The sequence below is a fragment of the Fistularia commersonii genome, chromosome 5 (assembly GCF_037954325.1).
Source record: "Fistularia commersonii isolate RoL2024-O1a breed Wild chromosome 5, RoL_Fcom_v1.0, whole genome shotgun sequence".
Taxonomy (NCBI): Eukaryota; Metazoa; Chordata; class Actinopteri; order Syngnathiformes; family Fistulariidae; genus Fistularia; species Fistularia commersonii.
In genome coordinates, this window is record NC_141288.1 from 2,527,206 (window position 1) to 2,540,914 (window position 13,709).

The following is a 13,709-nucleotide window of genomic DNA, read 5'->3' on the forward strand; positions in this document are numbered from 1 at the left end:
GTTCCTACGGAGCCATAAGAAGACCCTGCCTCGGAGTAGGAGTTAAGAAGGATCTAGGAACCGAGGTCCGTGGTCTGCTGTCCGAGTGGTTCCTGGAAAGGTTCTAGGAGCTGCAAAAAGTTCCTGCATTCTGACAGGAACTAGCGTAGCACGTAGCTCTCACACCAATCACACCATGCAGGCTGAAAGTGGTAACGTATCTCTCACATCCCATCATGAACGAGCCCGCGGATCAATCTGCCGCATTGATTTACTGTCCTCTACCGTGGCCGGGGGGGGTTTCGACAAACAACGAAGCCCAAAACACACAAACAATAAGATAATTTAATGATTATTATTCTTATTTATCGTCGGTCAAATATGGATTTGCGGCTACAACGATCCCTGCGAAATCGCTGATAACACGGCGCGTTGTATGGAAATGAAGGCGAGCCGTTGTTCAAGCGCCGTGCACGATCTCTCACACACACACACACACACACACACACACACACACACACATGTCTACAATTACGTCGGCTCTCTGCAAAAATTCAAAAGACGCTTCCGCCGGCGTCCCTTTCACTTCAGCGCACACAGACAGTGAGCCGCAGCCTGAAAGCATCCCTTCCAAAATAAAAGAAGCCCGGTCAATGGTGTGAGTGTGTGTCTGCCCAATGAGTTCACGCTCACATGCACAGGTTAACACACACACACACACTCGTACCCAGACGGCGAGGGAGTGTAAAATCCAAGTCAGGAGTTTCCTTTATTTCTCCCCGGAGAAACAAACAGGCCGGACGTTCGCAAGAGAAGATCCTGGTTACTAAAGGTGTCTCTTCTATCCTGGAGTTTAAGCTTTCAGGTTAATTTGTGTTTGTGTTTTCAGACGACGGGCCGTACCGGCGAGAGCCGCCGCCGCCGCCGCCGCCGACTTCGGCCGCGCCGCCTGAGGATCGCAGGAAGAGCCACATCCCTGAGGAGTTCGCGGGCCTCCTACATGGATCCTCCCCGGCTTACGAGAACCCCGACACGCCTTACCATCTGTACAGCCCCAAACCCCGCAAGCACGCCGGCGCCGACGGCCAGAGCGGCCTGCTGCGGACGCCGGAGTTCAGCATTGTGATCGGAGGCGGCCAAGCTCAGGTCCGCGTGTCCCAGACGAACGCCGCCGACTCGCAGAAGCCCCAGGTGGTCTACCGGACTGTGTTTCACACCAAGGTCAACCAGGACCGGGTCCAAAGCGACCCCCGGCGCGGCTGGTCGACGCTGGACCGACCCCCGTCCTGCACGCCGGCCTCCGCCCACAACGGAGAGAGTCAAACGGGGAGCGCGGTCAAGGACGGCTACGAGGAGAGGGCTTGCACTCTGGGCAGGATGAGGTCGATGCCTCGCAGCGTGCTGGACCTGCAGCTCTCCAAGTCCATGTCCAAGTCCGATTCCAATCTGGTGGCGGTGTCACCCATACAGGTAGGTCCGCGTTCAAGGCCTCCTAGTGACTCCAGAGAGGTCGGTCTTGTTAGCTCTTGTTAGCTCCCGGCTAAACAAGTAGATGGCGCGGGACGGAGATGTACGTCGACTTGACTCGAGGTGTCCTCGGCACTGAAGGAACCTCCGCGGACCTCGGTTCCCGGAACAGTTTTAGCTCCGGGCTCTTTTAACGGTTCCATGTGCTTGGTGATTGTTGGAATTCCTAAGCCTCGCCCCACGAGCAGATGCTTCCCGGCCGTTTTCTTGCGACAAGAAGGACAGAACCAGAGAAAAATGTCAAAGAGGTCTGAGCTTTTCTTGCCCGCAAGAGGAACTTTTGTCCAAAATGAGTCCGGAGTTAGCTAACGGCTAGCTCTAGAAGATAGATAGTCCATGAACACAGTGGTAGCTTCCACCTTCATGCTGTCCGTGTTGACTTCCTCTTCTTCTCCTCTGGTGGTTTGTTTGTTAGCGTGGAGCCGAAGGTGCGGGTCACGGCGGCCCAGAAAAAGTTTAAGGCGCAGCCGCTACCGCGGTCCCTTACTGCCCGCGAGTTATTAGCAAAAACTAGCTCCCCTGGTGGAGGCTGTTTCCTGGAACTACATTTGCAGCTGGACGGTTTTTCGAAAATGTCGATCATTTCGCTTTGCAAATCGCGGCCCCTTTTCCTTCCAACCGTCCTGGTTTCAAGAACAGAACCGGCATCTTTATGTTGAATTATAGAGGAGAAGCGAAGCCTCGGCACACTTCTGCTTGGGACGTCTCATGAAAGTTGCAGGAGAAGTTTCCGGTTGTAGAAGCGTTAGCGCCACACCGCATATCCATTTCAGGCGGCGGCGATTTTGTCGCGTACCGCTGTGGAACATCAGGAACAATTGGAAAGCAGCCCGATCTGGGTCACAGTGTTCCCCGCTGCGCCGGAGAGGAGGTTTCTTTAACGCACCGCGGATAAAATCCAACTCCGCGATGCCGGAAGGACGCGGTGGTTCCGCGAGCGCTCACCATCCGGTCACGCCTGACCCCGTTTTCATGTTTTCTGCAGGAGGAGCACAGCTGGGGGTCTGGACCTCGGGGCCAAGGGCCCGGGAGCCCCGGGCCGGGAGAGGGCAGCAGCCCGGGGGGGAGGCTGGAGAGGACCCCCTCTTTCACGGCCGAGTGGGAAGAGGTAAGACCCTTTTGTGAAGACCTCTTTGCGGAGTCTCCATGTTCTCCCCGTATCTGCATGGGGTTCCTCACTCCGTCCAAACACATGCAGGAGGTTCATGGGAGACCCTTCACTGCCCACACATGTAAATGACAGGGTGAGTGGTTGGAGGTCTACATATGATGAATGTATGACTGAGTGAATCAGTGTGTGAATGAGTGGTTTTGAGTCTATATGACATGTAAGTGAAAGCGTGAACGGTTGTATGAACGCGTGATCGAATGGTTGTATGTCTCTATAAATGTATGAATGGGTGAACGAATAGTCGTGTGCCTCTATGACGGGTGAATCCGAGAGCGAATTGTTTCGTCTCTCTATGACATGTGAATGAGAGGCTGAATTGGTCCATTTGTCCCTTGATGACGTGTGAATGAGAGGCTGAATTGGTTCATTTGTCCCTGGATGACGTGTGAATGAATGGATGAATGGTCATATGTCTCTTTCTAAAGGGTGAATCTGAATTGTTTCGTCTCGATGAGGTGTGAATGAGAGGCTGAATTGGTCCATTTGTCCCTCCATGACGTGTGAATGAATGGATGTCTCTTTCTAAAGGGTGAATCTCTTGGATGTTTCTAAAAATGTATGAATGAGTGAATGAATAGTTGAATATACGACTTCTTCTGTGGCCCTGCGATCGGTCCAGGTTGAACCCCGCCTTTCGCCCGATGAAAGCTGCTGTCGATTTCACCCCCGACTGCTAGCGGTCCAGGATAAGCGATACAGATAACGAATAAATTCTCCCGTTTCCCCGCCGTGATATATCGGAAAATGAAAACCGGTGTGATTTGGAGCGGGAGCTCCAGCAGGGGCCCGGCAGAGGGCCGCTTCAACAACCTCCCCTCGCCCGGCTATTCCGATGTAGCCGGAAACCCGACCGCTAATTTAACATGCTCTCGCATTGATTTTCCCTCCGCATCCGACATGCGGCCGCAGGGAGGGCCAGATATCTGAGAGAAAGGGTTTTTTTTATTCTAGAAGGTGGAGCACGGCGAGGTCGAGGTTTTGATGGGTGTTTATTTTTTTACTAGCGGTGTGTTTACGCCCGGGGCGTCGTCTGAATTGAACGTACCGACGCGGTTGCGCCGTCGGGACGCCACCGTGGGATCGCGACCCTTCGTACGCGAGCCGGGTCGCAGTCGAGCTAGTTTGATCAACGCTCGCCGCCCTGTGATGAACTGAAATCCAATAATGTGCAATAAACATGCTAACACTGGGAATTTCTGCTTAGCGAAGTAAACCTAGCGGTTCATTGGGTTGAGCTGTCGCTTGATTGGTCGACAGATGTCCTGATTTCAGACGTAAACAAACAGCTACACCTGTTTAGCGCTTCACACCACGAAGGACGTGCAGGTAGTTGGGAAAAATTTGGGAAAATTGCGGAAGAAGATGGAGGGATGGATGGATCTCATGCAACCCCTCGCTACTTTATTCGGTTCTTGTGATTAATCATAGTTTAAGTATTTGACTTTTTTTACGTGCTAAAATAGCTGTATTCTAGCTTAGGAAGGAAAAAAAACAGTAAAAATGGTCGGAATTTTTTTTAAAATTTTTTTGTAATTCGGTTTTTGTGATTTATCATTGTTTAACCTTTTTTTTGCAGTATTTGACTTTTTTTTCGTACTAAAATAGTCATATTCTAGCTTTAGAAGCAAAAAAAAAAAAAAACACAGTAAAATTAATCGTAAAATTTTGCGATTTTTTTTTTTTTGTAATTCAGTTTGTGCGAATTATCATTGTTTAACCTTTATTTTGCAGTATCTGACTTTTTTTTCATGCTAAAATAGCCATATTCTAGCTTAGGAAGGGGAAAAAACAGTAAAAATAATCGTCAAATTAAATAAAAATTCATTTTATAAAATAAATTAGATAAAAATTCATTTCATAAAATAAATTAAATACAAGATCTTCTTTGCTGGCATGCAATTTTGGAGGATACGGCTTCTCCTGACATGGGTGGCTTAATAGACCGCCATTCGGATCCGTCGACAGACGAGGACCTCAGAGATGATGAAGTCTGCCAGCGAGGAAGAGGAAAAGAGGTGAGAAGAAGAAGAAGAAGAAAAAAATCGAAGCTCGAACGACTTGCAGCGATGACAAGATTGGGAAGATGATAAGGTTCGCTCTTGTAACTTGATCGACGGAGCCGCGGCACTTTATTTTCACAAGGAGTTTCGTGAAAAGGGTTCGTTGAGGGTTAATTTATCTGTAAGAAAATTATCACGTCGCTACTTTGCGGAAATTCACTTGGGTCTTGGAACGCAACTTCCAGGATAAGTGATGGTCCACTTCTACGAAAGAGGCGTCGGTTGCCACGGCGATGCCCCCCGACGACCTCTGGCGGTACTACTTTATTTACGGTGTGACGCAAGCTCGCCGAAAATGTACTAAATTACGCCGGAAATGGGAATCCCGCTACCAGCTGCACAAAAAAACAAACAAAAAAAAAAAAACTTAAAAGTCATTTCTTGCGTTGCGTGTAAACCAGCATTAGCTACTCAAAATTAGCTCAGATCGGAAGAAAAGCGATGTAAACATGCTCGCCGCCGCTTTTTGGACTTGAACGCATCCGTGGCACCATCGCGCCCGAAATGAACCGCACGGTTTCTGAAATAACGTGTTCATTCGCGCGCCACTCCGCATTAGCATACATATCTTCATTAGCATGGCGTTGCATCTCTTGCATAACTTGCTGATGGTGATGAATCACCGTATGGAATTTGCCAGGATTCCCAGCAATTAAGGTGACCTTTCCTGTTTAATTGCATGCCGCGGGTCAACCAGATAAGAACGCTCGGGGGAAAATGGCGAGCGATGCACCGTGATTTCGCAGTTGCGCTATTTGCGGCGCGCGCAGGGGGAACCGAAGGAGTTGCGTTATTAGCAAAAAAAAAAAAAAAAAAAAAAAGGAAAAGTCCCTTTGCAAACCCGTGACGTGCCGGGATTTACAAACTCATTAGTATTGATGTTACAAAAAGAGATTTTCTTGTAAATCTGAGCTTTTATCCGGTTCCACCTTTAAAGCTGCTGAGCGCTCCACGTTCCAGATGCAGCTCCGGTCCGTCATTCCTGACGTTCTGACGGCGTTGCAAAATACCGAAATGATGGCGCCGAGATAGCGGACAGAAACTGGGACGGGTTGAAGCGAAGCTCAGCCGGAGAGCAAATCCATACGGACGAGTTAGAAACATGTTTTCGAGAATTTAAGGACGGCGTGTGAGATGTTTTCTCAAGGTTTGCGATCATTTGGAAATTCACTTTTACGCTTGTCCGGCTCGAAAGTTGGTGGTGGAGCAAATGTGAAATAAGAGAATTATGAGATTGAAAAAAAAACAGTAAAACTAATCGTAAAATTTTGCAGATTTTTTTGGAAATTCGGTTCTTGCGATTTATCGTTGTTTAACCTTTTTTTTTTTTTTTTTCCAGTGTTTGACTTTTGTTTTCGTGCTAAAATAGCCATATTCTAGTTTAAGAAGAAAAAAAGAGAAAAAATAATCAGAAAATTTGGGGGATTTTTTTTGTAATTCGGTTCTTGTGATTTTTCATCGTTTACCTTATTTTGCAGTACTTGGCTTCTTTTCCTGCTACATTAGCCACATTATAGCTTGAGAAGAAAACGAACAGTAAAAATAAATGTAAAATTTTTTGCAGAGTTTTTTTTGGAATTCGGTTCTTGCGATTTATCGTTGTTTAACCTTTTTTTTTTCAGTGTTTGACTTTTGTTTTTGTGTTAAAATAGCCATATTTTAGCTTAAGAAGAAAAAAAAACAGTAAAAACAACCCAAAAATTTTGCAGATTTTTTTTTTTGTAATTTGGTTCTTGCGATTTTATTGTTGTTACCCTGTTTTTTGCAGTACTTAACTTTTAATAGCCATATTCTAGCTAAAGAAGGAAAAAACATTAAAGATAACCTGAAAATTTTGCGGTTTTCCTTTTTGTAATTCGGTTCTTGTGATTTATCGTTGTTTAACCTTTTTGTTAACCTTGATGTCGCGGATACGTCCCAATCTAATGCCGTCAATTCACGTGTGACACGATCAACATGGATTGTGGGAAATGTAGTTTATGGTCAACGCAGAAATTCAACTTATTTATTTCAAAACAACCAGAGCTTTTAAGACGTTAGCGGGCCGCAGAAAATGACGCGGCGAGCCACGTTCGGCCCGCGGGCCTGGAGTTTGACACCCACGACGTCTAGAATTCTACTTTATTTACGGTGTGACGCAAGCTCCCCGAAAATGTCCTAAATTACGCCGAAATGGGAATCCCGCTACCAGCTGCACAAAAAAAAAAAAAACAACTTAAAAGTCGTTTCTTGCGTTAGCGCGCAAACCGGCATTAGCGCCGGGATGCTAATGCCGGTTCGGTTGTGTCGCTATTCCAGACCGCAGGAACGCATCCGTGGAAAAGGGGAACGTTAGAATTAAAAGTGAAATCGGGGCGATCCTGGTGCAAAGAGGGGGCGTCAATGGTGACGAGGGGAAGAAACTGATTTTGTGGGGTAGTTTCGGTCGATCCCAGCTTCTCCGCAGAACGCATGATGGAGGTGTAGAAGTGCGACGTCATCATCTTTGGAAGGTTAAACTTCTTGAACTGCCTCAGGAGGAACATCCTCTGCTGCGCTTTGCTTGCGAAGGAGCTGAAGTTCAGCTCCCACCGGAGGTCCTGAGGGAAACCGCAAAGACCGCTGGCTCGCACTCAAGCTCCTGCATGGGTTTGGACTCAGGAGGAACCTCAAGGAGACACATGGAGAACGTTCTTCTAACGCCATTCCTTTTTTTTTTTTTTTGTTCAGATCGACAAGATCATGAGCTCCATCGGGGCGGGAATCTGCAGCGGGCTGGACATTAAGGAGAAAACATCAGGTGAGAACGTCCACCACCAGGAGATGTTCTGGAGGTGAATGGAGAGCCTCTAGAAAGTTTAAGATGTTTTCTCAAATTCTGCGATTGTTTGGAATTCACTTTTACGCTTGTCCTGCTCACGTGTTGGTGGCGAAGCAATCATAATGTAAAATAAATATAAAATAGGAAAACTGTAAAAATAGCCATATTCTAGCTTTGGAGGAAAAAAGAACAGTAAAATAACCAGAAAATTTTGCGGAATTTTTGTTTTGATTCGGTTCTTGCAATTTATTGTTGTTTTCAACTTTTTTTTGTGCAGCATTTGACTTTTTTTCTTGCTTAAATAGCTACATTCTAGCTTAAGAAGAAAAAAAAATTAGTAAAATAACCGGAAAATTTTGCGGATTTTTTTTTTTTTTTTTTTTTTGTGATTCGGTTCTTGCGATTTATTGGTGTTTGACCTTTTCTGTTTTTTTTTCTTTTTTGCAGTATTTGACCTTTTCTTGCTAAAATAGCCTTTTTCTAGCTTAGGGAGAAAAAAGTAAAAATAATCATAAAATTTTGCAGATTTTTTTTTTGTAATTAGGTTTCTCGTGACTTATCGTTGTTTAACCTTTTTTTTTGCAATATTTAACTTTTTTTTCATGCTAAAATAGCCATATTCTAGCTCAAGAAGAAAAGTAAACGTAAAATAACCAGAAAATTTTGCTGATTTTTTCTGTCTTTCCGTTTTTGCGATTTATCATTGTTTAACTTTTTTTTTTGCAGCATTTGACTTTTTATGTGCTAAAATAGCCATGTTCTAGCTTCAGAGGGAAAAAATCAGTAAAATAATCAGGAAATTTTGCAGATTTTGTTTTGTAATTCAGTTCTTGCAATTTATCGTTGTTTAACCGTTTTTTTTTTTTACGCAGTATTTGAAACAGTAAAATAACCGGAAAATTTTTGAGTTTTTTTTTGTAATTTTGTTCTTGTAATATATCATTGTTCAACCTTTTTTTTTTGCAATATTTGACTTTTTTTTCGTGCTAAAATAGCCATGTTCTAGCTAAATGGGAAAAAAAACAGAAAAATAATCTGAAAATTTTGCGTTTTTTTTTTTTTTTTTGCAATTCAGTTCTTGCAATTTATCGTTGTTTAACCTTCTTTTTTTTGCAGTATTTGAAACAGTAAAATAACCGGAAAATTTTTGAGGATTTTTTTTTTTTGTAATTTTGTTCTTGTAATATATCATTGTTCAGCCCTTTTTTTTTTTCGCAGTATTTGAGTTTTTTTTATTTGAAACAGTAAAATAACCGGAAAATTTTTGAGGATTTTTTTTTTTTTTGTAATTTTGCTCTTGTAATATATCATTGTTCAACCTTTTTTTTTTTTTTTTTGCAGTATTTTACTTTTTTTTTTCATGCTAAAATCGCCATATTCTAGTTTAACATAAGATAAACTTCAGAATATCCGATGATCCCGGGGAAAGAAATTTAAATGTCAATCATCGAATTGAACGGAAGCCCTCCACACGTTCACGTCCGTCTGGAGCTCCTCAGGTGGAAGCCTTGAAGCTCCACGAGCGAACGTTAACGCGATAAATAAATTTAAGCAGCTCCTTCCAGGGGTTCTCCTCTCCTGGCGAGACGGATTTCCCGCCTTTCGTCCGAGGCGTCGACGCGCGTTTCAAAAACGAGCCGTCAACTTTGACCGAATCACTGGAGACGCTCCCACGGACCTCCTCCCTCCCGGTTCAACTTCGTCCTCCTCGCCGTGCACATCACACACACACACACACACACACAGTCGCGGGAATATATACCTACAGACGCATTGGTGGCTGATGGAAAGAGCTCGGCCGGCGGACAAAGGAGGTTTTGATGGCCGTTTTCGTCGGAGCGTGCCGGAAGCGCCGCGTTCAGAGAGGCTGAGGGAGGGGGGGGGGGGGGGGGTCGGGGGCGACCATCGACGCCCGGAGACGAAGACGGCGAGAGAGTGCGGCGAGCGAGCGAGCGAGCGAGCGAGAGAGAGAGAGGAGGCTGCAGAAGCATACAGATGAGAGTGGGAGTACTTGATAGAAGAGAATCCACAGCGCAGGCGTTTCTGGCTCGCTCTCTCACACACGCTCCAGGCGACGGCGAGGCGAGCGCAACAGCTGAAAGAGAAAAGCGTCCGCAAAGCAGCCTCTCGCCGGCGGATCTAAACCTCCTGCAGGATTTTAACCCCCCCTCCCGACGCCGCCTTTCTCCTCCACCTTCCGGGACGGGAGCCTCTTTCTGGGATACAACTTGCCTCCGTCCGGAAGGCGACGCCCGGATGCCTCACCCCGAGTCGACCCCCGCGCCCCCGCATGCCGACCCCTCCGCCCCCGCCATGCTCCTAGCTTAGCCTCCTCCTCCTGTCACCTTTACCCCCCCCCCCCCGCCCTTCCCTTCCTCTTCCTCCTCCTTCCTGCACCTCCGTCTCGCCTCTCCGGCATGGCGGGTTCCTTCGACAGCCACTTCGCCCGCCATAACATGATGTGGCAGTGCCAGCTGTCTCAGCCGGACTGCCGCTGCTACCGCGTGGACGGCTACTCCCTGCTGAAGCGTTTGCCCCTCCACCCCCTCATAGGTCCGCGCTGCCCGCTGCAGTCCGTGGGCCAGTGGTTGGACTCCATCGGCCTGGTCCAGTACGAGAACCACCTGCTGGCCAACGGCTTCGACAACGTCCAGTTTATGGTGAGTGTTTTCACGTGTTGGCCGTCCCTTTCGAGTTTTACCCCTCTTTTTTTTTTTTTTTTTTTTCCCTCCCCCTCGCCGTCGGAGGTCCTCCTACGCATGAAAATCCCGCGCTACGTCTCCTCTGGAGCGGTAGCGCAAAAAAAAAAAAAAAAGAAATTGCGCGGAGAAAAACCACCTGTAGCCCCGAGGATCTCGCTCCCCCTTTTATCTGACGTAGAAAGGTTTGAGGATCACTTCTCGTGTGTGTGTGTGTGTGTGTGTGTGTGTGTGTGTGTGAGCGAGAGATCGCTGATGAAAAACTGCGGAGGTGGTGCAGAGACGGGGAAAACCCGTCCGTCCCGCGCTGATTCACGCTTTCATTTATTCATTCGTTCATAGCGTCCATCCTGCGCTCGCCGATCCCGGCTGTGATTGGCCGGGAGGCGGGGTTCGGTCTTGACCAATCACGGGGCCGGACGGAGACGCACGACCGCTCACTCGTTCACAAGTCATGGAGAGATTCGCCTCCGTTCACCCTCTCGTGTGTTGGGTGACCGGAAGCTTCTCGCTAACGTCGCCCCAAACTTGTGTTACGTAACAGCTTCGCCGCCGCCGCCGAAACCGCCGCTTCGTCCGGCGCCTTCGCCGCTTCGAATCCTCTCCTTTCAAACGGCCGGCGTTGAGAAAACGTCCCGGCCGCTGTGACGCACTGACATTCTTCTCCGATGGTTACGCCCGTTGGCATGGCAACGAATATATCAAGCAGGATGTACAACACTTAAGAGAAGTAACATTAACCACTTATCAATACTCTGTGTGTGTGTGTGTGTGTGTGTGGCCTTCCTTTACCGTGACCTGCATCCGTTCCTTTGGTTACCAAGGCAACAGGGGAAAAAAAGATATAGAAAAAAAAAAATCACTCAATCTTCCTCTTACACTGTGTGTGTGTGCGTGTGTGTGTATGTGTGTGTGTGTGTGTGTGTGTGTGTGTGTCACACGTGGCCATTGTGTTTCTCCGTTTCTGCTCGCGCTCAGCGAGAGGCTAATGAAAGTCGTTGGCTCGGCCGGAGCAGATGGAAAGTTATTGTTACACGTGTGTGTGTGTGTGTGTGTGTGTGTGTGTGTGTGTTTGATTGTATTGGTATCAATGGGTGGATCACATAGGGACGTACGGCCATTCGCCCTCTCATTCACGTACCGCCTGGAAACCCAGGCGGCTCATCATCACCTGCACCGGCTGGAAATTCGTTTTCGAATTACGAGCGTTTCTGAGCCACTTCAGGAGACGTGTTGAGAAACAAATTCAAGAAATTCAGCCGCCGGACGAGTCAAATGCACAAACCGGCATATCTTTTAGCGGCCGAGTACCGGATGGACAAGTCCTGTCATTCACTCGTCAGATATAAACATGCAACCATTCACCCTGTCATTCACATGTCTTACAGAGACATGCAACCATTCACCCTCTCATTTGTACATCATGTAGAAACAACCATTCACACATCTTACAGACATCCAGCCATTCACCCTCTCATTCACATCTCCCGTGTAGACAAAAAAGCATTCACCCTCTCATTCACTCGCCCTAAATAGACGAACCCTTCACCCTCTCGTTTATGCCGTATAATGAAGTGCAAACATTCACCCTCTCATTCACACATCGGTTAAACCATTCACTCGTTCATTCACGTCTTTATACAAACACGGAAGGATTCACTCGCTCGTTCACGTCATAAAGAGACGCACAACATTCACCCTCTCATTCAAGTCGTATAGAAACATGCAACCGTTCAGCCTCTCATTCACACGCCATGTAGACATGTAACCATTCACCCTCTCATTCGTGTCTCACAGAAACACGGACCTGTCCGTTCACGTCATATAGAGACGCACAACATTCACCCTGTCATTCACACGTCATGTAGACATGGAACAATTCACCCTCTCATTCATGTCATGTAAAAAACATGCAACCGTTCACCCTCTCATTCACTAATCCTATATAGACAAACTTTTCACCCTCTCATTCGTGTCGTATAGAAACATGCAACCATGCAACCATTCACCCTCTCATTCACACGTCATGTAGACATGGAACCATCCGGCCTCTCATTTGTGTTGTTTAGAAACATTCAACCATTCACTCGTTCATTCATGTCTTTATACAAACACGGAACGATTCACTCGCTCATTCACGTCATAAAGAGACGCACAACATTCACCCTCTCATTCTTGTCATATAAAAAACACACAACCATTCACCCTCTCATTCACTTATCCTATATAGACAAACCTTTCACCTTCTCATTTGTGCCGTATAGAAACATGCAACCGTTCACTCGTTCATTCATGTCTTTGTACAAACACGGAACGATTCACTCGCTCATTCACGTCATAAAGAGACGCACAACATTCACCTTCTCATTCGTGTCGTATGGAACCTGCAACCGTCCAGCCTCTCATTCACAGACGTCCAATCATTCACCCTTTCATTCACACCCAGTGTCTCCGCTGCACCTCCTGCATGTTTTGTGGACCTTCAGCAGGATCTGATAGAACCCACGGTGAGAACATAAAGAAGCCCCTCCAGTCGGGATCCAATCAGGGACCCCCGTTTCGGCGAGGCGAACCGATGCACCCATTTGAGGGAATTGGAGACACCATAGTTAAAGCTGTAGCCGCAGTGAAAATGAGGCAGTAGCGCTTATGTAAGACAAGTATCTCCTACCTAAATACCAAAGATTTGATTTAAAAATGGAAATATTTGATTCAGTTGACTCAGAATCTGCGTTATGTAACTTGCGTTACCCGACAAAGAGACCGAAACCAAGCGAGCAGGAGGAGCAGGACTGTGAGAAAGCAATTATTTTGATAACCGTCCGAACCGGAACTCCCAATTAAATCAGCATTTTGTTTATACATCGCAATGAGTGTTTGGAGTCTGTTTATTCCAGGGGGTCTAAGCTGTTTTTCCCGCGACGCAAAACAATTAACCGAATGGACGTGTCCAGTTAGCCGTCGATGTCACTCGACCGTTCGTCGCGTAGTCGGGAAATTGTCCGATTTTGCGTTAGCGGTAGCCGAACCCGTCGCTAAACCGCCGCTAATTCTCTGGGTTGTTAGTCGAGTGCCGTCGTCATTCGCGTCCACCGGGGTATTCTACTCCTTCGAGTGTCCCTCGTAGTCGATGGAGTGCTCTGCAGCAACGCTAGCAGAAGCTACAAGTGAGGAAAATAAACTTAATAGCCTTTCCATAACAAACGGCGCAAGATTGTCGGGCGCCCCCTCCTCCTCGGTCGAATGGGTAAGACGTGAATAAATAGGAGAACCCTGTTAACCTTGGCTAAATCCGCTTCGCGCTACGAGTCGATGTGAACGCATTTGTATTTCGGGCTGCGAGGACTTTGTCCTCTCCGTCAAGGAGAGGCTCGGGTCGCCACTCAGCCCCGGGAGTTAAACGGCGGCGGCAACACGTAACCGGGGGATGAAAGAATTTTTTCTTCCCTTTCATTTCAAGGCCACCTTGTGTT

General features: G+C 47.0%; 1 protein-coding gene across 5 annotated transcripts in view; it reads left to right on the plus strand.

Moving 5' to 3' along the window:
- anks1b (ankyrin repeat and sterile alpha motif domain containing 1B) overlaps positions 1–13,709 on the plus strand; it is a 260,974-nt gene that overhangs the window by 190,106 nt on the left and 57,159 nt on the right. For all 5 annotated transcript variants that reach the window (XM_086146400.1, XM_086146403.1, XM_086146401.1 and 2 more), the window contains exons 14-17: positions 869–1,449; positions 2,492–2,614; positions 7,447–7,516; positions 10,091–10,197. In XM_086146400.1, the coding sequence (XP_086002526.1) occupies positions 869–1,449; positions 2,492–2,614; positions 7,447–7,516; positions 10,091–10,197 (881 nt within the window). The remainder of the gene's footprint in view (positions 1–868; positions 1,450–2,491; positions 2,615–7,446; positions 7,517–10,090; positions 10,198–13,709) is intronic.